Source organism: Electrophorus electricus, chromosome 19 (genome assembly GCF_041902795.1).
Source record: "Electrophorus electricus isolate QZ-2024a chromosome 19, ASM4190279v1, whole genome shotgun sequence".
In the NCBI taxonomy this organism is placed as follows: domain Eukaryota; kingdom Metazoa; phylum Chordata; class Actinopteri; order Gymnotiformes; family Gymnotidae; genus Electrophorus; species Electrophorus electricus.
Genome location: NC_137515.1, coordinates 3,800,425 through 3,825,526, shown reverse-complemented (window position 1 = coordinate 3,825,526; position 25,102 = coordinate 3,800,425). Strand labels below are relative to the sequence as shown.

Below are 25,102 nucleotides of genomic sequence, written 5' to 3'. Positions count from 1 at the left end.
TTGCTTTAAAAAGGTGGTGGTGCTTGAAGTTTTCTTCTGTTAACCATGTTTACTTCCAAGGAAACGCATGCGGTCATCCTTGCATTGCAAAAAAAAGGGCATCACAGGCAAGGACATTGCTTCTTATAAGATAGAACCTAAATCAACCATTGATTAGATCATCAAGAACTTCAAGGAGAGAGGTTCAATTGCAGTGAAGAAGGCTTCAGGGCTCCCAAGAAAGTCAAGAGAGCACCAGGACCATTTCCTAAAGAGGATGCAGCTATGACCACCAGTGCGGAGCTTGTTTAGGAATGGCAGAAGGCAGGTGTGAGTGCCTCTGCATGCACAGTGAGACGAAGGCTTTTGGAGGATGGCTTGGTGTCAAGAACGGCAGCAAAGAAGCCACTTCTCTCCAGAAAAAACATCAAGGACAGACTGGCATTCTGCAGGAAGTATAGGGATTGGACTGCAGAAGACTAGGGTAAAGTTATTTTCTCTGATGAAGCCCCCTTCAGACTGTTTGGGACATCTGGACAAATTATTGTCCAGAGAAGAAAAGGTGAGCGCTACCATGAGTCTTGTGTCATGCCAGCAGTGAGGCATCCTGAGACCATTCATGTGTGGGGTTGCTTCTCATCCAAGGGAGTGGGTTTGCTCAAAATTTTGCTTAAGAACACTGCCATGAATAAAGAATGGTATCAAAACATCCTCCAAGAGCAACTTCTCCTAATGATCCAGGAGCAATTTTTGATGAATAATGCTTTTTCCAGCATGACAGAGCACCATGTCACAAGGTAAAAGTGATAACCAAGTGGCTTGTTGAACAAAACATTGAAATTTTGGGACCATGACTAGGAAACTCCCCAGATCTCAATCCCATTGAGAACCTGTGGTCAATCCTCAAAAAGAGGGTGGACAAACAAAAACACAGAAACTGTGATCAATTCCAACCACTGATTAGGCAAGAATGGGTCACCATCAGTTAAGATTTTGCACAGAAGCTGATATCCAGCATGCCAAGGTGAATTGCAGAAGTCTTAAATAAGGGTCAACATTGTAAATATTATTTGCTTAAATTTGATGTATTTGTCAATAAAAATAAATGAAAAAAAAAAAAGTATAAAATGCTTATAATTAGATTTCATTATACCATATAAACATCTGGCAAAAGGAACTAAAAAAACTGAGGCAGTAAACTTTGTGAAAACCAAAATTTGCCAGTCGTTTGGCCATGACTGTGCTGTTACTAAGATGCCTTTGAGGAAAAATACGCTAATATGTGTTACATGGTGAGAACAGACACTCACAAATGCGGTAGAAAGCTTTAATAAAATAGTTATTACTGCTCATAAGTACTCTACTTACAAAATGGTGCAACTGATTCAAAAAGAAAAAGTAATAATTTCAGGTATTAATCAATACAAGATAGATTTCTAGTAGATTAAGATAAAAGGTTTTTAGTTTTGGCATTGCCATATAATGAAAAACCTTTGTATTTTTACAGCAAAATATTTAGACTAAAAATTGCCAAAGCTATCAAGAAAAGATCTAGGTAACATTAGTTACCTAACTATAAATAACTTCAGTAATGAACAAAAAATCTTACAATTTTGCATAACTAGCAAGGCAGCTATATAACAATAAATAAATAACAATAGCAACAGAAATAATAATAATAATAATTTAGACAAGCTACATTTACAAAACACACAGTACAACAATAAGATTTTACAAAGTGCATACAAATAAAATATTATCAATAAACATGGTAAATGTAATGGACCATACTGTATTTGCTATTTATATTTTGCCATGCCACTATCTCAGTGGTACACAGATGGGAACAATTAGCACGGCAAGAAGTAATTATTATTAAGCTCACGTAAGACTTTCTTGCTTGAGTTGCTGTACTCAAACATGCGTGTTCCACTGAAGAGGTAGGTAAAACCTGTAACACACGGTTTACATGTCAGGAATGTCATACTAGTTAATCAGAGGACAGTTTGACTCTATGGAACATTAAAGGGTGTCAATGTTACATACCCCTGTACTGGAAAGCTGCAGTAATTTTTCCAGTAACTCCTGGGAATCTCTTTCCCACCAGTTTAGGGGAACCCTTGTCCATCACTTTCCTTTTTTCATCATAACTACAAAAGTAGTTACAAAACTTGTTAGCTGTATCCATAGAAATTATTCAGGAACATTTTTTCGGGGGAAAAAAACAATTATTAACAGTGTGACGTATCAGTGTGATTTATTTCCTACCTGTAGTATTTGTTGTCAACAAAGAACAGGGTCTTTCCAGTGTCAGGATCATAAAGGGCAGCACTGATTTTCTTCACTGTAGAGGGAAGCCCCACACTGCTGAGGCTCTTAGGATACCCCTGCACAATGTCAGTAGCCTTGAACACCCAAACCTTCTGACCTGAGGACCGTGACAACAAGTTTGAATGTTTATCTCACATTGCATTATGACTGGTTATATTATTACTGGAAATGTATATTTTACATTTTTGCTTACCTTTGAAGAAGAATAGTTGGTCTTGTGCTGTATTCTCATAAGCAGCATCAATATAATCTGGAGCATCAGGCCAGAAACTCTGGATCAGATGTGGTCCAGTCTTGTAGGCCGTGGAAACACGCCAGAAGAAGCTGAACAACAGAATTTAGTGTCAGGTGGTCACTCCCTATGAATTACACTTCAGATGTGGATAAGGTTACTGAGGAAGTCTCCTTATCCATTTTTACCTATTCTTGAAGAAGAACCTCTCTCCTCGTAATGTAGTAACAGCATCAAGGACTAGATTAGGGTCACAGGTGACTGGAGGTTTGAGGTCAGGCTTGTGAGGGCGTTTGAGCCTGGTGTTTGAGCCTGTGGTTAAATTGTCAGAATTCAGAACACAATTATTAAAATGGATTCACAGACTGAATTAAAGCACTGCAAAATTTTTCATTGTTCATTTCAGTACCATTTCACCTTGTGCTTACCATAGAGAGAATGAATTCCACTGACATCATCTTTGGACAGAATAAATGAATTTGGATCTCTATAGCTGTACGTAGGATACATGAGGGCATCCGAGTCACTGGAGTGAGACAGACCCAGCGAGTGGCCAAACTCATGAGCAGCCACCAGGAACAGAATGTAGCCTGAAAAGAGTAAATGGTCAGTCTACCAGTTTATTTACTTTATACATTAGTTCATTTGGTTCAGTGGTGAGGTGCAAGCCTCACCATTAGTTGAACGGAAGGTGAAATATTCATCATCATCAAAGTGTGCATCTCCTCCAATGCCAGCAGATGGAGCAAAAGCGTGAGCCAGAGTGCCATGTGGCCCATCAAACGGGAAGAAATCACCGTGGTCTGTATCAAGAAAAGGGGATTTAACATTGGAGAATTTCGTCTAGACAATTTTTCCTTCAGTCACTATTATCAGTTCACAGACCTGAAAAAAAATCACAAAACCTTAAGATGTGAACAACAAAGGCTGTTAGTGATTTTTCAGCTGGAAAAGTGTGCTACATTCATTTAGACACAAGAATGTTATTTTCTCACACAGACATCATTTTAACTGTTTCCCATCTACATGTCTAAGTGGTGGTATAATCTGACCATATCTCAGAGATGACTTTAACACATCATTAATGGTCAGTTCACTGAAATGTTGCCAGCATTGCCTTTCTAATTAATAGCAGCTAGCAGCTTTGTGTAACAGTTAGCACCTCCCAGCTTCCATGTTCCATGGTTTCCCTGTCTTGTGTGTCTGGTTCCATTTCTTAATTTCGTTTTCTCCACCCCTTGTTTGGTTTTCCACGTCCGTCATTACTTTAACATGCTCCTCATTTCTAGGCTTCTTAAGTTCATGTATTTAAACCCTGTCTTGATCCCTGTGTCTTGGCTGTTCATTGAATGTATGTTAGTAGGTTAATTGTTTATCCAAGTCAAACCACTGTGTATTCCATGTAAAGTCATGTTTAATTTTCCTAGCCTGTATGTTATTTCTAGCCTACATTTACTCAAGCCTCCGTGATTTTCGTTTTAGCCACTGCTTGTGTTCATGTATCCTAGCCCTTGTTCTTGTCATGTATCCTCGTACTCTTCATGCTGGTAAATTGACCCTGGACTACCCTAACGACGATGACTCTGGATTTGACCTAATAAATCGCTCTTCTCTGCACATGCATCCATTTTTTTACTGCTCACCGTTACACTCTGCTGATTGAAGGAATGTGCCACAATGAAAGATCAGCTTTTAGACAAGTGCTTCCCCCCACTACCTCTCAAACCAGTGAAAATGTAGAGTATCTATGTGTCTATTAAATGTATAGGATCTGGGTGTTTGATAAGCTCAACGCAGCTAGAGCAGAGACAAATCAAGGTGTATATATGTATATATTCTACCAGTTCTCCTTTTAAGAATAATAGAGAAATAGAAAGTAGAATTCTTTGTCCTTAAGAATACATTTTGCTTTAATTGAATGAAAAATTGTTCCCTGACCGTGCAGTGTTGCTTTAGGTGTGAACTTACATCCTCTACCAAAGGAGATCATGATGTGGGCTGGGCCGCTGTGGATGCGGGTGAACCTCAGAGGAGTGACACGAGCCCAGACTTGCAATGCTCTGTGGATGGAGTCGTCCACTTCAGCCGCAGTCATGTCAGGAGTGTAGTTCTCAATCCTGTGGGAATAGCAGAGTCACTGTTAAAGGTTTTTACAGGCTCTTACTGATTTCAGGCAGTGATGTTATGAGACGAAATGTTCAGCAGTGAATCCTGTTTGTACCTGTATGTCAGCTCATTGGTCTTCCATTTGAGACCCTCACGAAACGTAGAGTACTGAGCAACATCTGGAACTCCACAGCGAGGCTTCTTCATCACGTTTAGTGTCTCCGAGTCCATAGTACCTGTGACTGTAAGTCCAAAAAACTTCTGCATCTCTGCTATTTTGAGACTCATCTGACTAAACCTCCCGTGGGAAGCAGTCCCAGTCTGCTCAGTCAGGTTGTAGAATTTCTTCAAGTAACTCTACACACAACAATGAAATACAAGTTAGTCTAAAGAGTTTCTAACATCCTGAATGTTAACAGTAATTTTATATATATATATATATATATATATATATATATATATATATATATATATATATATATATATTATTCATGAGTATCAAGTAATACTTTTCACTCTATAAACCTTGCATTACCTCTACAAAAGCATCATCTTCCTCAACTCCTCGTGATATTGGACTTGAATTTACGGTCATCATCAGGCCAATTACAATACAGAACTTATAGTGAGTCTTCATTTTTCTTCCTCCTCGGTGATCCACTCCTGCTTAGATTGCACTCAGAGATGGAGGCTTAAATACACTTCACACAGGCATGTTGAGCAACAGACTGAGTCATTGTGTTTACTAGTTAGGGAACATCATGACCACTGGATATGGTTACACCAACACAATGATGGTCAAGGAAATGTCATCATTGTTATGTTTTAATCCACTTTTTCAATTTCCTCATTTTCAATCTGTACTTTTTAAATTTCTATTTATTGCTAAGTGAATTAAAACTTTGAGAGCATGATGTTATCATTGACATTTTGATTTGTGTTGTAATGTTGAGCAGTAAGGAGACGGATGCGTATGCGGAGAAGAGTGAGATTTAATAGGGGCAAATCCTGAATCAGAGTCGTTATCATAGTTCAGGGTCATAGACATGAAATGGAGAGTACAGGGATACATCACAAAACAAAAACACACGAAGGCAAACTAAGGAAGCCGGCTATAACTAAGGCTAGGAAAACTCGGGGCTTGGAAACACACAGGCACGGAGTACAAACTTAACCACAATGATTCAAAATTATATGCATGCACAGATTCAAAAACAACAACCACAATGAAACACATTCAATGAACAGCCACATTAAGGGGCAAAGACAGGGTTTAAATGTATAAACCAAATGAGGTACAGGTGTGGAAAATTAAACGAGGTGAGGAGAAAACTAAACTACGGAGCGGAACTAAAAAACAGAAGACAAAAAACAGAAGGGAAAACAGGGGAACATGGTAGCTGGGAGGGACTGATCGTGATGTGTAAAATCATGAAATAAGAAATATATAAAATCTTATATATATAAAATATGTTTAGTTTATTTTTAATTCTTAAACATTTATATTTCTATAACACATTTATACCAGAACCACTGTTAGCCTACTATGTTGAGTTTTCTGTTCATTAAAATTCAATTAGCTCTTAAACAGAACTTTTTACATTTTGTATTTATTGCTAAATGAATTATTCTGGATTATATTTGGCAACAAATTTAAACTTATTTGACATAGAAAAGATAATGATTTTGCTTCAGTGTATTAATTATAGATATTTATGTGACGAAGGAGTTTTTCTAATTTGTGGAAAAACCCCTCAGACTTGTTTATACATGTCACAACTGCAACTGTAAGGAAATGACTCACTGATTTACTTTGTTTTACACAACGTCATGTATATGGAAGACACCAGTCTTTTTTTTTGCCATACAGCCACAGTGTTTGTCTTCAGTGTAACGTGTGGATTTAATGCTCAGTGTATCATTTGGATATATATCCTCATTGTCTGTCTGAGAATTTCGTGTCACATATGGCCATTTTATCTGATGAAATTTCAACCAATCATATCAACTTTGGCTGGGCAGCACATTTTCCAAATGGAAGACGTGATAACAGAGTTAGTTGTGGTATGTGCTGGGGTGTGTGGGAGCAAAAAGGACAGGATGCAGGCATGAGTCCAGTAATATTTAATAAACAGAAAACAAAAGCGAGCAAATCAAATGAAGCTAAAACACAAAGTATAATGCAGACGTGGGGGGTGACAGATTGCATAATATCCTGACGCACAACAGAAAGAACATGGGACCTGACGTAAGGCTACTGTGGAAGGAGTGGGACTGTGAGCGAGGGTGGCAGTGATGATGATGGACACATGGATGAAGACTAGGACAGGAATGAGGATGACATAAAGAACAGGAAGAACAGGTGGGCCTGTATTTATGATTTAAAACTTTTGGGAACTGTAATGCCTTTATTTAGACTTATCTGAAAACATGACATATCTCTGTCATGGGTCTGTCATGGTTCCACACCAGGAACTTGTCTCAGCTACTCTGCTCATTCATATTTATATTACTCATTCACAAACTCACTCATTCATAAGCTCACCGTAGCTGTATTCTGCTTTATTTCCACTGTCGAATGCATAGCCTTGCATATGCTCTGTCTATATCACAGACCTCCCAGGATCTGTCATTAATACATTAGTTCTGATCAGTCAGATCTCAATATCCAGTCAGCCTTCCATTCTCAGAGTTGCTTGCCAGACATCTGAGGCTTTGTTCCACCACATGTTCTGTTGATATGGCTGCCCAAAGAAGCAACTTCAGTCTGAAGTAGTCAATGTCTCTGGTCTGGAGGGCTTTTATGGAGCACTTAACATCTGGACACCATTCTAAAGCTAAAGGACAAGTAGGGAGGCTGAAGCAGGAGCAGGCTCAGTATCTATGTTCTTATTGTGGTGACTGACATGGCTGGAGTAGGTTTATCCCCTGGGCCGAATATGCTCCCTGGTACTTTAAGGCTTAGGCCTCACTCTAATCCAGTGCTGCTTTGGTTTCCAGCCTCCCCTGTTCCTGAAGACTTCTGGTATCCCAGTGGCCAACAACTTGTTTCAGCACAATGGTCCTACACCTATGTTCATCTTGCAGAGGCCGTTTGATGTCAAATGGCCCAAGCTGATTGTTACCACAAAGTTGTATCTGAGTAGCAACCCGGAGAAAGCGCATGACATTACAAGGAGATTTGAAACTGCATCTGCCATCAAGATTGAACAAAAGATGGTCTGATAGCCCTAAATGTGGAAGGGGTACAGCTTTGTATGCATGCTTTAAATTGGAATATGATCAAGTGTGCTTTCTGCCCCTGAGTAGATCACTGCACATAGAGCATGAATTTGGGAAAGACTGTCTTTAGACATGCTTGATTAAAATCCCCAGCAACAATATGCACTCTCTAGATGATCCTTTTGTTGTTTATTTATAATGTCATGCAAATGAGTGAGAGCTATGCTAATATTAGCATCTGGTGAGATGTAGGGGATCTTTGGGTGTAGCCAAGTTTCTATTATAATCATCACACAGTATTTGAAAACATAGGTGCTTGCAACTTTATGAACTTGAACAGGTATATGAACTGTACTTGTGCAAAAGACAAATAATCCAAAATACATTTTTTTTGTACTTCATTATTACCATTTTAAAAGCATTACTTATTTTTTAAACAAATCTTTTATACATCTACCACTAAAAGAGATGACACTAGATGTCACAGGAGGCCGATCTCCCAGCAGGAAGGAGACGTCCACTCGTGATAGCGATCGCTCCATTTCCCAACCTCGCTCCCATACCTGGAGTATTGATTGTGCGCACCTGTTCTCGCTAATTGTGTGTCTATTTAAACCCACAGGTACACGAAGACGTCGCTGCGCTGCCTTTAACCCGGGGATTACCTTGTGTGTTTTGTTAGCGTTTAGCTCTTCAGTTTCTTTATTATCTATGGATAAATTTATCTAGGTATCAGCATTCATCCCTGTATTCTACAGTATTCTAGTTCATTGGTATGTTTAATTATAACCTACTGTACTGTACTTGGATATATTCTATGAGTAAATGAAAAAGCACTTTTGTAAGTCGCTCTGGATAAGAGCGTCTGCGAAATGCCGTAAATGTAAATGTAAAACGCACTTCCCCGCAACCCCGCCTCTCCCTTTCTCTGAGCCACCTGCGTCACACTAGATAAGAAACTTCACCAGACATTACATTCAAACAGACCTTTGCTCCAAAAATGCAATCTCCATTTTTTTTTTTTGGCTTTCAGGGAATATATTTTAATATCAGTAGTTTAACTACAGACAATGTAAATCCCCATTTTTAAAGCAAAGCTCACTTGAAAACTACAGAGTGCTATCAAAGTTTTGAGTAGTTAAGTAGGCTACTTGTGATGAATTAAGTATTAAATATATGTTTTTAAATAGATAGACCTTTATCCATTCCTCCAGGATGAATAACGTTCCATCTAAAATTTTAGTTCTGAAAGACTTTAAAAGGTGATATAGTTAGAGTCCACATATAAACTACTACTAAACCATCTAATGATTCAGATAGTTCAAGTATGTGTATGTTTGTGTTTAAAACAAAGACGTCACTTCTCTCCGTGGAATTTTTTATGGCTTTACTGTTCATGGATAGCTAATAAAATAATGTTAGCAAGCTAAAGAAACAAAGTTAACAAGATTATTCAGTGAATAGCTGTCTAACAAAAAAATACATAACATGGGTCCTTAATAAGCTGTATTAAACACAGCTGTATACTGTTGTCTCTATCCCAGAGGCAGCTTTGCCTTTAAATCCTTTTCGGTTTTCTAAGTAAAGATATTTAGATTTAAGATACTAAAAAATAATGTAGTAAAATAATGGCATATTATATCTTAGTCATATGAAAAGGGTACTTTTGATATTCCACTTATGTCCAATAGTTTTGAGACTAGCACAAATTTTGGTTTTCACAAAGTGTGCTGCTTGTTTTTATGGTGGCAATTTTTATTAACTCTAGATTGTGACGCATGATCACATGAGTTGCAAGTAATTGCAAAGTCATTCCTTGCCATGAAAATTAATACAAACATGACTGCATTCCAGGCACTGCATTTCAGCCCTGCCACAAAGTGGCCTGCTAAAATCATTTCAGTGATCTTCTCGTTAGCTCAGGAGAAAGTGTTAACGAGGACAAGGCAGCTGATATCACTCTGTCATGCTGATTAGAAGAGCAGACTGGTTGCTTTAAAAAGGTGGTGGTGCTTGAAGTTTTCTTCTGTTAACCATGTTTACTTCCAAGGAAACGCATGCGGTCATCCTTGCATTGCAAAAAAAAGGGCATCACAGGCAAGGACATTGCTTCTTATAAGATAGAACCTAAATCAACCATTGATTAGATCATCAAGAACTTCAAGGAGAGAGGTTCAATTGCAGTGAAGAAGGCTTCAGGGCTCCCAAGAAAGTCAAGAGAGCACCAGGACCATTTCCTAAAGAGGATGCAGCTATGACCACCAGTGCGGAGCTTGTTTAGGAATGGCAGAAGGCAGGTGTGAGTGCCTCTGCATGCACAGTGAGACGAAGGCTTTTGGAGGATGGCTTGGTGTCAAGAACGGCAGCAAAGAAGCCACTTCTCTCCAGAAAAAACATCAAGGACAGACTGGCATTCTGCAGGAAGTATAGGGATTGGACTGCAGAAGACTAGGGTAAAGTTATTTTCTCTGATGAAGCCCCCTTCAGACTGTTTGGGACATCTGGACAAATTATTGTCCAGAGAAGAAAAGGTGAGCGCTACCATGAGTCTTGTGTCATGCCAGCAGTGAGGCATCCTGAGACCATTCATGTGTGGGGTTGCTTCTCATCCAAGGGAGTGGGTTTGCTCAAAATTTTGCTTAAGAACACTGCCATGAATAAAGAATGGTATCAAAACATCCTCCAAGAGCAACTTCTCCTAATGATCCAGGAGCAATTTTTGATGAATAATGCTTTTTCCAGCATGACAGAGCACCATGTCACAAGGTAAAAGTGATAACCAAGTGGCTTGTTGAACAAAACATTGAAATTTTGGGACCATGACTAGGAAACTCCCCAGATCTCAATCCCATTGAGAACCTGTGGTCAATCCTCAAAAAGAGGGTGGACAAACAAAAACACAGAAACTGTGATCAATTCCAACCACTGATTAGGCAAGAATGGGTCACCATCAGTTAAGATTTTGCACAGAAGCTGATATCCAGCATGCCAAGGTGAATTGCAGAAGTCTTAAATAAGGGTCAACATTGTAAATATTATTTGCTTAAATTTGATGTATTTGTCAATAAAAATAAATGAAAAAAAAAAAGTATAAAATGCTTATAATTAGATTTCATTATACCATATAAACATCTGGCAAAAGGAACTAAAAAAACTGAGGCAGTAAACTTTGTGAAAACCAAAATTTGCCAGTCGTTTGGCCATGACTGTGCTGTTACTAAGATGCCTTTGAGGAAAAATACGCTAATATGTGTTACATGGTGAGAACAGACACTCACAAATGCGGTAGAAAGCTTTAATAAAATAGTTATTACTGCTCATAAGTACTCTACTTACAAAATGGTGCAACTGATTCAAAAAGAAAAAGTAATAATTTCAGGTATTAATCAATACAAGATAGATTTCTAGTAGATTAAGATAAAAGGTTTTTAGTTTTGGCATTGCCATATAATGAAAAACCTTTGTATTTTTACAGCAAAATATTTAGACTAAAAATTGCCAAAGCTATCAAGAAAAGATCTAGGTAACATTAGTTACCTAACTATAAATAACTTCAGTAATGAACAAAAAATCTTACAATTTTGCATAACTAGCAAGGCAGCTATATAACAATAAATAAATAACAATAGCAACAGAAATAATAATAATAATAATTTAGACAAGCTACATTTACAAAACACACAGTACAACAATAAGATTTTACAAAGTGCATACAAATAAAATACTATCAATAAACATGGTAAATGTAATGGACCATACTGTATTTGCTATTTATATTTTGCCATGCCACTATCTCAGTGGTACACAGATGGGAACAATTAGCACGGCAAGAAGTAATTATTATTAAGCTCACGTAAGACTTTCTTGCTTGAGTTGCTGTACTCAAACATGCGTGTTCCACTGAAGAGGTAGGTAAAACCTGTAACACACGGTTTACATGTCAGGAATGTCATACTAGTTAATCAGAGGACAGTTTGACTCTATGGAACATTAAAGGGTGTCAGTGTTACATACCCCTGTACTGGAAAGCTGCAGTAATTTTTCCAGTAACTCCTGGGAATCTCTTTCCCACCAGTTTAGGGGAACCCTTGTCCATCACTTTCCTTTTTTCATCATAACTACAAAAGTAGTTACAAAACTTGTTAGCTGTATCCATAGAAATTATTCAGGAACATTTTTTCTGGGGAAAAAAACAATTATTAACAGTGTGACGTATCAGTGTGATTTATTTCCTACCTGTAGTATTTGTTGTCAACAAAGAACAGGGTCTTTCCAGTGTCAGGATCATAAAGGGCAGCACTGATTTTCTTCACTGTAGAGGGAAGCCCCACACTGCTGAGGCTCTTAGGATACCCCTGCACAATGTCAGTAGCCTTGAACACCCAAACCTTCTGACCTGAGGACCGTGACAACAAGTTTGAATGTTTATCTCACATTGCATTATGACTGGTTATATTATTACTGGAAATGTATATTTTACATTTTTGCTTACCTTTGAAGAAGAATAGTTGGTCTTGTGCTGTATTCTCATAAGCAGCATCAATATAATCTGGAGCATCAGGCCAGAAACTCTGGATCAGATGTGGTCCAGTCTTGTAGGCCGTGGAAACACGCCAGAAGAAGCTGAACAACAGAATTTAGTGTCAGGTGGTCACTCCCTATGAATTACACTTCAGATGTGGATAAGGTTACTGAGGAAGTCTCCTTATCCATTTTTACCTATTCTTGAAGAAGAACCTCTCTCCTCGTAATGTAGTAACAGCATCAAGGACTAGATTAGGGTCACAGGTGACTGGAGGTTTGAGGTCAGGCTTGTGAGGGCGTTTGAGCCTGGTGTTTGAGCCTGTGGTTAAATTGTCAGAATTCAGAACACAATTATTAGAATGGATTCACAGACTGAATTAAAGCACTGCAAAATTTTTCATTGTTCATTTCAGTACCATTTCACCTTGTGCTTACCATAGAGAGAATGAATTCCACTGACATCATCTTTGGACAGAATAAATGAATTTGGATCTCTATAGCTGTACGTAGGATACATGAGGGCATCCGAGTCACTGGAGTGAGACAGACCCAGCGAGTGGCCAAACTCATGAGCAGCCACCAGGAACAGAATGTAGCCTGAAAAGAGTAAATGGTCAGTCTACCAGTTTATTTACTTTATACATTAGTTCATTTGGTTCAGTGGTGAGGTGCAAGCCTCACCATTAGTTGAACGGAAGGTGAAATATTCATCATCATCAAAGTGTGCATCTCCTCCAATGCCAGCAGATGGAGCAAAAGCGTGAGCCAGAGTGCCATGTGGCCCATCAAACGGGAAGAAATCACCGTGGTCTGTATCAAGAAAAGGGGATTTAACATTGGAGAATTTCGTCTAGACAATTTTTCCTTCAGTCACTCTTATCAGTTCACAGACCTGAAAAAAATCACAAAACCTTAAGATGTGAACAACAAAGGCTGTTAGTGATTTTTCAGCTGGAAAAGTGTGCTACATTCATTTAGACACAAGAATGTTATTTTCTCACACAGACATCATTTTAACTGTTTCCCATCTACATGTCTAAGTGGTGGTATAATCTGACCATATCTCAGAGATGACTTTAACACATCATTAATGGTCAGTTCACTGAAATGTTGCCAGCATTGCCTTTCTAATTAATAGCAGCTAGCAGCTTTGTGTAACAGTTAGCACCTCCCAGCTTCCATGTTCCATGGTTTCCCTGTCTTGTGTGTCTGGTTCCATTTCTTAATTTCGTTTTCTCCACCCCTTGTTTGGTTTTCCACGTCCGTCATTACTTTAACATGCTCCTCATTTCTAGGCTTCTTAAGTTCATGTATTTAAACCCTGTCTTGATCCCTGTGTCTTGGCTGTTCATTGAATGTATGTTAGTAGGTTAATTGTTTATCCAAGTCAAACCACTGTGTATTCCATGTAAAGTCATGTTTAATTTTCCTAGCCTGTATGTTATTTCTAGCCTACATTTACTCAAGCCTCCGTGATTTTCGTTTTAGCCACTGCTTGTGTTCATGTATCCTAGCCCTTGTTCTTGTCATGTATCCTCGTACTCTTCATGCTGGTAAATTGACCCTGGACTACCCTAACGACGATGACTCTGGATTTGACCTAATAAATCGCTCTTCTCTGCACATGCATCCATTTTTTTACTGCTCACCGTTACACTCTGCTGATTGAAGGAATGTGCCACAATGAAAGATCAGCTTTTAGACAAGTGCTTCCCCCCACTACCTCTCAAACCAGTGAAAATGTAGAGTATCTATGTGTCTATTAAATGTATAGGATCTGGGTGTTTGATAAGCTCAACGCAGCTAGAGCAGAGACAAATCAAGGTGTATATATGTATATATTCTACCAGTTCTCCTTTTAAGAATAATAGAGAAATAGAAAGTAGAATTCTTTGTCCTTAAGAATACATTTTGCTTTAATTGAATGAAAAATTGTTCCCTGACCGTGCAGTGTTGCTTTAGGTGTGAACTTACATCCTCTACCAAAGGAGATCATGATGTGGGCTGGGCCGCTGTGGATGCGGGTGAACCTCAGAGGAGTGACACGAGCCCAGACTTGCAATGCTCTGTGGATGGAGTCGTCCACTTCAGCCGCAGTCATGTCAGGAGTGTAGTTCTCAATCCTGTGGGAATAGCAGAGTCACTGTTAAAGGTTTTTACAGGCTCTTACTGATTTCAGGCAGTGATGTTATGAGACGAAATGTTCAGCAGTGAATCCTGTTTGTACCTGTATGTCAGCTCATTGGTCTTCCATTTGAGACCCTCACGAAACGTAGAGTACTGAGCAACATCTGGAACTCCACAGCGAGGCTTCTTCATCACGTTTAGTGTCTCCGAGTCCATAGTACCTGTGACTGTAAGTCCAAAAAACTTCTGCATCTCTGCTATTTTGAGACTCATCTGACTAAACCTCCCGTGGGAAGCAGTCCCAGTCTGCTCAGTCAGGTTGTAGAATTTCTTCAAGTAACTCTACACACAACAATGAAATACAAGTTAGTCTAAAGAGTTTCTAACATCCTGAATGTTAACAGTAATTTTATATATATATATATATATATATATTATTCATGAGTATCAAGTAATACTTTTCACTCTATAAACCTTGCATTACCTCTACAAAAGCATCATCTTCCTCAACTCCTCGTGATATTGGACTTGAATTTACGGTCATCATCAGGCCAATTACAATACAGAACTTATAGTGAGTCTTCATTTTTCTTCCTCCTCGGTGATCCACTCCTGCTTAGATTGCACTCAGAGATGGAGGCTTAAATACACTTCACACAGGCATGTTGAGCAACAGACTGAGTCATTGTGTTTACCAGTTAGGGAACATCATGACCACTGGATATGGTTACACCAACACACTGATGGTCAAGGAAATGTCATCATTGTTATGTTTTAATCCACTTTTTCAATTTCCTCATTTTCAATCTGTACTTTTTAAATTTCTATTTATTGCTAAGTGAATTAAAACTTTGAGAGCATGATGTTATCATTGACATTTTGATTTGTGTTGTAATGTTGAGCAGTAAGGAGACGGATGCGTATGCGGAGAAGAGTGAGATTTAATAGGGGCAAATCCTGAATCAGAGTCGTTATCATAGTTCAGGGTCATAGACATGAAATGGAGAGTACAGGGATACATCACAAAACAAAAACACACGAAGGCAAACTAAGGAAGCCGGCTATAACTAAGGCTAGGAAAACTCGGGGCTTGGAAACACACAGGCACGGAGTACAAACTTAACCACAATGATTCAAAATTATATGCATGCACAGATTCAAAAACAACAACCACAATGAAACACATTCAATGAACAGCCACATTAAGGGGCAAAGACAGGGTTTAAATGTATAAACCAAATGAGGTACAGGTGTGGAAAATTAAACGAGGTGAGGAGAAAACTAAACTACGGAGCGGAACTAAAAAACAGAAGACAAAAAACAGAAGGGAAAACAGGGGAACATGGTAGCTGGGAGGGACTGATCGTGATGTGTAAAATCATGAAATAAGAAATATATAAAATCTTATATATATAAAATATGTTTAGTTTATTTTTAATTCTTAAACATTTATATTTCTATAACACATTTATACCAGAACCACTGTTAGCCTACTATGTTGAGTTTTCTGTTCATTAAAATTCAATTAGCTCTTAAACAGAACTTTTTACATTTTGTATTTATTGCTAAATGAATTATTCTGGATTATATTTGGCAACAAATTTAAACTTATTTGACATAGAAAAGATAATGATTTTGCTTCAGTGTATTAATTATAGATATTTATGTGACGAAGGAGTTTTTCTAATTTGTGGAAAAACCCCTCAGACTTGTTTATACATGTCACAACTGCAACTGTAAGGAAATGACTCACTGATTTACTTTGTTTTACACAACGTCATGTATATGGAAGACACCAGTCTTTTTTTTTGCCATACAGCCACAGTGTTTGTCTTCAGTGTAACGTGTGGATTTAATGCTCAGTGTATCATTTGGATATATATCCTCATTGTCTGTCTGAGAATTTCGTGTCACATATGGCCATTTTATCTGATGAAATTTCAACCAATCATATCAACTTTGGCTGGGCAGCACATTTTCCAAATGGAAGACGTGATAACAGAGTTAGTTGTGGTATGTGCTGGGGTGTGTGGGAGCAAAAAGGACAGGATGCAGGCATGAGTCCAGTAATATTTAATAAACAGAAAACAAAAGCGAGCAAATCAAATGAAGCTAAAACACAAAGTATAATGCAGACGTGGGGGGTGACAGATTGCATAATATCCTGACGCACAACAGAAAGAACATGGGACCTGACGTAAGGCTACTGTGGAAGGAGTGGGACTGTGAGCGAGGGTGGCAGTGATGATGATGGACACATGGATGAAGACTAGGACAGGAATGAGGATGACATAAAGAACAGGAAGAACAGGTGGGCCTGTATTTATGATTTAAAACTTTTGGGAACTGTAATGCCTTTATTTAGACTTATCTGAAAACATGACATATCTCTGTCATGGGTCTGTCATGGTTCCACACCAGGAACTTGTCTCAGCTACTCTGCTCATTCATATTTATATTGCTCATTCACAAACTCACTCATTCATAAGCTCACCGTAGCTGTATTCTGCTTTATTTCCACTGTCGAATGCATAGCCTTGCATATGCTCTGTCTATATCACAGACCTCTCAGGATCTGTCATTAATACATTAGTTCTGATCAGTCAGATCTCAATATCCAGTCAGCCTTCCATTCTCAGAGTTGCTTGCCAGACATCTGAGGCTTTGTTCCACCACATGTTCTGTTGATATGGCTGCCCAAAGAAGCAACTTCAGTCTGAAGTAGTCAATGTCTCTGGTCTGGAGGGCTTTTATGGAGCACTTAACATCTGGACACCATTCTAAAGCTAAAGGACAAGTAGGGAGGCTGAAGCAGGAGCAGGCTCAGTATCTATGTTCTTATTGTGGTGACTGACATGGCTGGAGTAGGTTTATCCCCTGGGCCGAATATGCTCCCTGGTACTTTAAGGCTTAGGCCTCACTCTAATCCAGTGCTGCTTTGGTTTCCAGCCTCCCCTGTTCCTGAAGACTTCTGGTATCCCAGTGGCCAACAACTTGTTTCAGCACAATGGTCCTACACCTATGTTCATCTTGCAGAGGCCGTTTGATGTCAAATGGCCCAAGCTGATTGTTACCACAAAGTTGTATCTGAGTAGCAACCCGGAGAAAGCGCATGACATTACAAGGAGATTTGAAACTGCATCTGCCATCTAGATAACTCAGTCCTAATAATATTGTAATATCGGTCCCTTCAAGATCACCGAACAGATCAACCTGGTGACCTATTGTCTACAGCTACTATCTTTCCATTTCTCTCTCCAGACTCATAGTTCTGGTCCCTTGCACAATGAGGAAACCCTTGACTCCACACCTGTGGCCTTCATGATGGACGATGCCCCAGTGTTCGCTGCGAGGGCTCTCCTGGATTCCAACAATAGGTGAGGTTAGGTCCAATACCTAGCTGTGTGGTAAGGTTACACTGCTCAAGGCCCACTGCTAGGGAAGGAGGGCTTTTGTCATGGGTTCATCCGAGGCACCGTCCCAGCCGTACCACCACTCACGAACTCTGACCGTGTTGCTCATTCACCAACTCACCATGGAGACTGCTTATGTTTCAGTCCCATTGTCAGTCACAAAGTCTTGCACATGCTCTGTGCCCCTCGCTTTTCTTCTGTTTGTCTTGCTCTTGTTCCTATTTTATGTTTCTAGTCTATTTTCCTAGCTTACTTCATATGCTTATCATTTGCTCTTTTGTTGCTTTGTTTACAAACTTTTTTTTGTTCTAAATCTTTCTGATTTAGTGCTTTCTGCCAAGCAAAGCTCTGTATTTTGAGTAACAAACATTCTGAATGTAAGAAGCAATCCCTCTACAGATTTCCAAGACGTGGCTATTTATTTAGCAGTAACTTTATTCACATAACAATTAATTACTTACAATAGAAGAAAGAGCTAGTTTACAAAGCAAAAAAAAAAAATACCACCCATACTACTAATCCCAGGATTAGGTTGAAATTCACCTAGTGATATAAACATAATTCTATTTACAATTAATTAATGTTTCCATTAATAATTGAAATGAACAATAAAGGTATATTCAAAACTTTCAAATACTTATTTTGTGTCACGTTACAGCCCCTCTCCCCAAACGTCTCCCTGTGTGTGCGTGTGCACGTGTGTGTGTTTGTCTGCATGACCACGCCCTCCTTGTGTTTCACACCTGCTCCTTATTCTGTGTCGTTAGTGTGTATGTATATAAGTTCTTTGTCTACGTACTAGTTTTGTCGTTGTTTGAACCAGGTTAGCTTGCTCACCACATCATTGTCTATGTGTGTAATAAAACATCTTGTTGTGTTAGACACGGCTCATCCCCGCATCCTGTTTTGCCTCCGAAAGTTACATTTTGTTAACCAACTTGCTAAAATGAATTATATTTTCTTGCTAGAAAAAAAGGTTAAACATGAGAAATTTGAAAATAAATACTATTAATAAATACAGTGAATGTGATAACGTCTCAGTGGAACACACACAGGAAGCATTAGCACGGCAGGAAGTAATTATTATTAAGACTTTCTTGCTTGAGGTGCTGTACTCCTACAACCTACAGCAGCCCCACACTGCTGAGGCTCTTAGGATACCCCTGCACAATGTCATAACCGTAGAGAGCCCAGACCTTCTGATCTGAAAATCAGGACAAGTTTGGATGTTTATCTCACATAGGAACAGAACGTAGCCTGAAAAGAGTAAATGGTCAGTCTACCAGTTTATTTACTTTATACATTGGTTCATTTAGTTCAGTGGTGAGTTGCAAGCCTCACCATTAGTTGAACGGAAGGTGAAATTTTCATCATCATCAAAGTGTGCGTCTCCTCCAATGCCAACAGAGGGAGCAAAAGCGTGAGCCAGAGTGCCGTCTGGTCCATCAAACGGATATGAATCACCATGGGCTAAAGAAAACAAATGGGCTTTAATATTGGAGCTTTTCACAGCCTGAAATATATTGTTTCTCCAGTCACTAGTAACGTTTCACAGTCCTACTCATCAACTCATTACTGGAAAACTTCACAAAACTTAGTGTACAGTAAGATTTAACATATGGACAACTAATGTTTTTATGTTTTATGTTTACAGTGGTTGGTGATTATGATGTACAAATATAATTAAACATTCATGCAATAATCTGAATAGATTTTATATTAACTAGAACTATGAGGACCACATATTTTACATTGTGGGATAAAAATATATCTAAATATTTTTGCAGTGTTATTGGGTGAGTTTTGATGGACTACTCACTACTCGTGTAGTCTTTTTAACAGATACTTTCTTACTTTTACTTAGTAATTTGAATAACTACTTTTATTTCTACTTAAGTAATTATTATTTCAAAATAACAGCACTTTTAATTGGGTACAGTTTTTGGCTACTCTATACACCTCTGGAAACAAGTAATTTACACATTTAAAAGAGATGATTACAACTGTTTGCAGAAATTAGATTTGTATCAAAAATGCAATCTCCTTTTTTTTTCTTTAAGGTACTTTACTGTAACAATTTTAACATTATTAGATTAAGCCTATAACAGACAGAATTAGGTCCATGATTATTGATTATTAGGTCCATGATTATTGACACTTAGAAAAGATTGGAGGAAAAGGTCATGAAACATGTTTTTGTGGTTAAGGTCTTAGCCTGGTCTTACCCTGAAGATACACTGAAAATAGCATAAAATTGTCTTGTGGGGTATTGTTAAAAATGGGTAATATAAATGCTTAAAGTGTTAGTTACAGAAAATTGTAAAGTCACATTTTTAAGATGTTAAAATATGCTATCATAAGTTAATCAGCTTTAATCTCATGTGCAAAATTAACAATAAATATTGTTCTAAAAGCAACTCTCATTATGCTCTGAATGACACTTATTGGTCAACATCCAACAGGTTGATTTTTAAATATTGCTCTCCTTTCCCATATTGTTCTACTTCTACACCTTCCTTCTAACTGTCTGAACAGAAGGCTTGAGTGAGATAAGAAGCTAACTACATTATATCAATTTGTTGTTGTTGTTGTTGTAGACCTGACTATAATAATTAACCTACTAGATAATAACTGAATAATTGCACACTATCTAGCTAGCTAATATAAGCCAACAATGCTAGTAAGTTAAGAAGTAATCAAATAAATATGTGAATAGCTATCTAACGCTATATTATTTAGCAAAATGTGAAGAGCTAGGTTATCAAAGTTTGAAGTAGTGAAGTAGAACTCACAGAAGTGAACTGCCTGAAACATTATACTGTTATTTTAATCATAAGGCAAAAAAATAATATTGATATTTTTAAAAATGGTTACCAGCTGCCTCTGAGGAAAACATGTTAGCATGTCAGTAAAACTTGCCCTTACAGGTTCTTTTTTCCCCTCTAGTCTTTCATCTAAAATACGAATGGTTTACTATTTCGAAAATGTATCTGTAAAGTAATAAATGACAGACATGTACCCTTGCATTTGTCCAATAAAATGTTTAACAGGCAAAAAGCAAGTTATCCTGGAAGGTGCTTACTAAGCTAGCATTAGCTTACTTAGCAAACTAGCAATTAACAGTTAAAAGGTATAACTTATTAGAGCTAAATACCTAGTTTTCTAGGCAGTTTCTAGTAGATAATGATAAAATATTTTTACTTTTGGTGGTGCCATATAATAAAGAATGTAGCTTTCTCCAACTAATTATTTAGACTAAAAATCACCAAAGCCATTAAGATAGCTTCTAGCTAATACTAGCTAGCTAATAGAACTAACGTCAAAAGAGCTTACATCCAGCAAGCTAACTTTCAGGGCAGTTTCTACTAGAAAGCAAACAAGCAAACAACAACAGTAATAATTATGTATTTTATTTATATAATACATTTAGATATAGCACATTTTTGAAACCAAGTTTACAAAACGCTTTGTGTGATAAAGATAAAATAGACAATATAAGATTTTTTTAAAGTGAATATGAAGTGCTTTACAGATAAAACCATTCATCATTTTTAATCAGGTTCAAAGTAAAATTATTTGGTTATTAATAAATTATCATAGGCAAATTAAATATTTACATCTAGTGTTTATTTTGGAAACCATACTTATCACTGAGACAGAGCAACGGGGCCATTAAAGATAAAGAAAACACGTTTTAAAAAGTTAAAACATTTTTAATTTTTACTATCAATGAAAATAGTCAATAAAAGACTAATTATTTACTCTGTTGTTTTGATTTTTCCATGCTACTGTCTCAGTAACATACACACAAGAAGCATTAGCACGGCAAGAAGTAATTATTATTAAGCACACGTAAGACTTTCTTGCTTGAGGTGCTGTACTCAAACATGCGTGTTCCACTGAAGAGGTAGGTAAAACCTGTAACACACGGTTTACATGTCAGGAATGTCATACTAGTTAATCAGAGGACAGTTTGACTCTATGGAACATTAAAGGGTGTCAGTGTTACATACCCCTGTACTGGAAAGCTGCAGTAATTTTTCCAGTAACTCCTGGGAATCTCTTTCCCACCAGTTTAGGGGAACCCTTGTCCATCACTTTCCTTTTTTCATCATAACTACAAAAGTAGTTACAAAACTTGTTAGCTGTATCCATAGAAATTATTCAGGAACATTTTTTCGGGGGAAAAAAACAATTATTAACAGTGTGACGTATCAGTGTGATTTATTTCCTACCTGTAGTATTTGTTGTCAACAAAGAACAGGGTCTTTCCAGTGTCAGGATCATAAAGGGCAGCACTGATTTTCTTCACTGTAGAGGGAAGCCCCACACTGCTGAGGCTCTTAGGATACCCCTGCACAATGTCATAACCGTAGAGAGCCCAGACCTTCTGATCTGAAAATCAGGACAAGTTTGGATGTTTATCTCACACAGCATTTTGACTGATGACATTATTACTGGAAAAGCTTCTCTTTTTTTTTTTTTGCTTACCTTTGAAGAGGAATATTTTGTCTTGTGCTGTATTCTCATAGGCAGCATCAATATTGTCTGGAGCATCAGGCCAGAAACTCTGGATCAGATGTTGTTCAGCCTTGTTGTTTGTTGAAACACGCCAGAAGAAGCTGAACAAAAGAATTCAATGTCAGATCATCATTCCCTAGGAATTACACCTCAGATGTGATTAAGATAATTTAGCAAAGTCTCTATATCCATTTGTACCTATTCTTGAAGAAGACCCTCTCCCCTCGCAGTGTTGTAACAGCATCCAGGACGAGATTAGGGTCACAGGCATTAGGTGTAACTGGAGGTGTGGGGTCAGGCTTGTCTGGGATCACATCAGTGTTTGAACCTATGGTTAAATTGTCAGAAATGAGAAGAAAATTGTTAAAATTATTGAATAGACTTTGAAGGAAACCACTGCAGAATTTTTCATTGTTAATTTCAATACCAGTTGACATTGCAATTACCATAGAGAGACTGAATTCCATTGACATCATCTTTGGGCAGAACAAATGAATTTGGATCTCTATAGCTGTACATAGGATACATGAGGGCACCCGGGTCACTGGAGTGAGACAGACCCAGCGAGTGGCCAAACTCATGAGCAGCCACCAGGAACAGAACGTAGCCTGAAAAGAGTAAATGGTCAGTTTACCAGTTTATTTACTTTATACATTAGTTCATTTAGTTCAGTGGTGAGTTGCAAGCCTCACCATTAGTTGAACGGAAGGTGAAATTTTCATCCTCATCAAAGTGTGCGTCTCCTCCAATGCCAGCAGATGGAGCAAAAGCGTGAGCCAGAGTGCCGTCTGGTCCATCAAAGGGGTAGAAATCACCGTGGGCTAAAGAAAACAAATGGGCTTTAATATTGGAGCTTTTCATAGCCTGAAATATATTGTTTCTCCAGTCACTAGTAACATTTCACAGTCCTACTCATCAACTCATTACTGGAAAACTTCACAAAACTTAGTGTACAGTGAGATTTAACATATGGGCAGCTAATGTTTTTATGTTTACAGTGGTTGGTGATTATGATGTACAAATATAATTAAACATTCATGCAATAATCTGAATACATTTTATATTAACTAGAATAGATTTTACACACAAAAAGCACACACACAGATTCCAGGTGAGAAACAGCAGTGTACTGTAGACATATTCAAAATTATCATCAACAGCTTCATCAGCCGTGCTCTCTCTCTCTCTCTCTCTCTCTCTCTCTCTCTCTCTCTCTCCCTCTCTCTCTCTCTCTCTCTCTCTCTCTCTATATATATATATATATATATATATATATATATATATATATATATATATATATATATACACACACACACACACACACACACACACATACAGTGGATACTGTAGGTTTCGACTTACATCCTGCCCCAAAGGAGATCATGATGTCAGCTGTGCCGCTGTAGATGCGGGTGAACCTCAGAGGAGTGACACGAGCCCAGACTTGCAGAGCTTTCTCGATGGAGTCGTCCACTTCAGCCGCAGTCATGTCAGGAGTGTAGTTCTCAATCCTGTGGGAATAGCAGAGTCACTGTTAAAGGTTTTTACAGGCTCTTACTGGCTACTGGCAGTGTAGTTATAAGATATTTTTCATACTGTGTAAGAAAAGCTGGTTTGTTATCTCAAGCTAGAAATGTTCAGCAGTGAATCCAGTTTGTACCTGTATGTCAGTTCATTGGTCTTCCATTTGAGACCCTCACCAAACGTAGAGTACTGAGCAACATCTGGAACTCCACAGCGAGGCTTCTTCATCACGTTTAGTGTCTCCGAGTCCATAGTTCCTGTGACTGTAAGTCCAAAAAACTTCTGCATCTCTGCTATTTTGAGACTCATCTGACTAAACCTCCCTTTGGACGCAGTCCCAGTCTGCTCGGTCAGGTTGTAGAATTTCTTCAAGTAACTCTACACACAACAATGAAATACAAGTTAGTCTAAAGAGTTTCTAACATCCTGAATGTTAACAGCAATTATATATATATATATATATATATATATATATATATATATATATATATTATTCCTGAGTATCAAGTAATATTTCTTGCTCTATAAATGTTACATTACCTCTACAAAAGCATCATCTTCCTCAGGTTGTCGTGATATTGGACCTGAATTTACGGTCATCATCAGGCCAATGAGGATGCAGAACTTATAGTGAGTCTTCATGTTTCTTCCTCCTCGGGGATCCACTCCTGCTTGGATTGCACTCAGAGATGGAGGCTTAAATACACTCCACACAGACATGTTGAGCAACAGACTGAGTCATTGTCTTTGTCTATCAATTGGGAAACATGATTGATGGACGTGGCTACACCCAAACAATAATGGCTAAGGAAATGTTCATTTTTCGGTAGCAGTTCATTCTTTTTTCTCTGTTAAAGTACTTTTTACTCTTCTTTTAAAAGCATGTTAAGTTTTGTTGGCATAGATGTTGGCTATGTTTGCCGGTTCAGTTGACATTTTGAGACACACACACACACACATACACACACACACACACACACACATATATATATATATGTATATATATATATATATATATATATATATATATATATATATATATATATATATATATATATATATATATATATGCATGTATGTATGTTTATGTATGTGTGTGAGCATGTGCATACACACACTTCCA

At 38.0% G+C, this 25,102-nt stretch overlaps 3 protein-coding genes across 3 annotated transcripts; all 3 read right to left on the bottom strand.

Moving 5' to 3' along the window:
* Positions 1–1,292: 1,292 nt before the first annotated feature.
* Positions 1,293–5,336, bottom strand: LOC113580711 (collagenase 3-like). The gene is made up of 10 exons (XM_035535989.2): positions 5,184–5,336; positions 4,764–5,005; positions 4,511–4,659; positions 3,217–3,345; positions 2,971–3,132; positions 2,731–2,854; positions 2,504–2,634; positions 2,248–2,407; positions 2,026–2,129; positions 1,293–1,930 (listed from the first exon to the last, which is right to left on the bottom strand). The coding sequence occupies exons 1-10, from the start codon at positions 5,283–5,285 to the stop codon at positions 1,830–1,832; spliced, it is 1,404 nt and encodes a 467-aa protein (XP_035391882.1). The 5' UTR covers positions 5,286–5,336; the 3' UTR covers positions 1,293–1,829.
* Positions 5,337–11,151: 5,815 nt separating this feature from the next.
* Positions 11,152–15,158, bottom strand: LOC118242815 (collagenase 3-like). Its single transcript, XM_035535200.2, has 10 exons — positions 15,006–15,158; positions 14,622–14,863; positions 14,369–14,517; positions 13,076–13,204; positions 12,830–12,991; positions 12,590–12,713; positions 12,363–12,493; positions 12,107–12,266; positions 11,885–11,988; positions 11,152–11,789 (listed from the first exon to the last, which is right to left on the bottom strand). Exons 1-10 carry the CDS (start codon positions 15,105–15,107, stop codon positions 11,689–11,691), a joined length of 1,404 nt encoding a protein of 467 aa, XP_035391093.1. The 5' UTR covers positions 15,108–15,158; the 3' UTR covers positions 11,152–11,688.
* Positions 15,159–21,328: 6,170 nt separating this feature from the next.
* Positions 21,329–24,671, bottom strand: LOC113580723 (collagenase 3-like). Its single transcript, XM_035535876.2, has 10 exons — positions 24,520–24,671; positions 24,116–24,357; positions 23,818–23,966; positions 23,148–23,276; positions 22,902–23,063; positions 22,654–22,783; positions 22,426–22,556; positions 22,170–22,329; positions 21,948–22,051; positions 21,329–21,852 (listed from the first exon to the last, which is right to left on the bottom strand). Exons 1-10 carry the CDS (start codon positions 24,619–24,621, stop codon positions 21,752–21,754), a joined length of 1,410 nt encoding a protein of 469 aa, XP_035391769.1. The 5' UTR covers positions 24,622–24,671; the 3' UTR covers positions 21,329–21,751.
* Between the last annotated feature and the right edge of the window lie 431 nt (positions 24,672–25,102).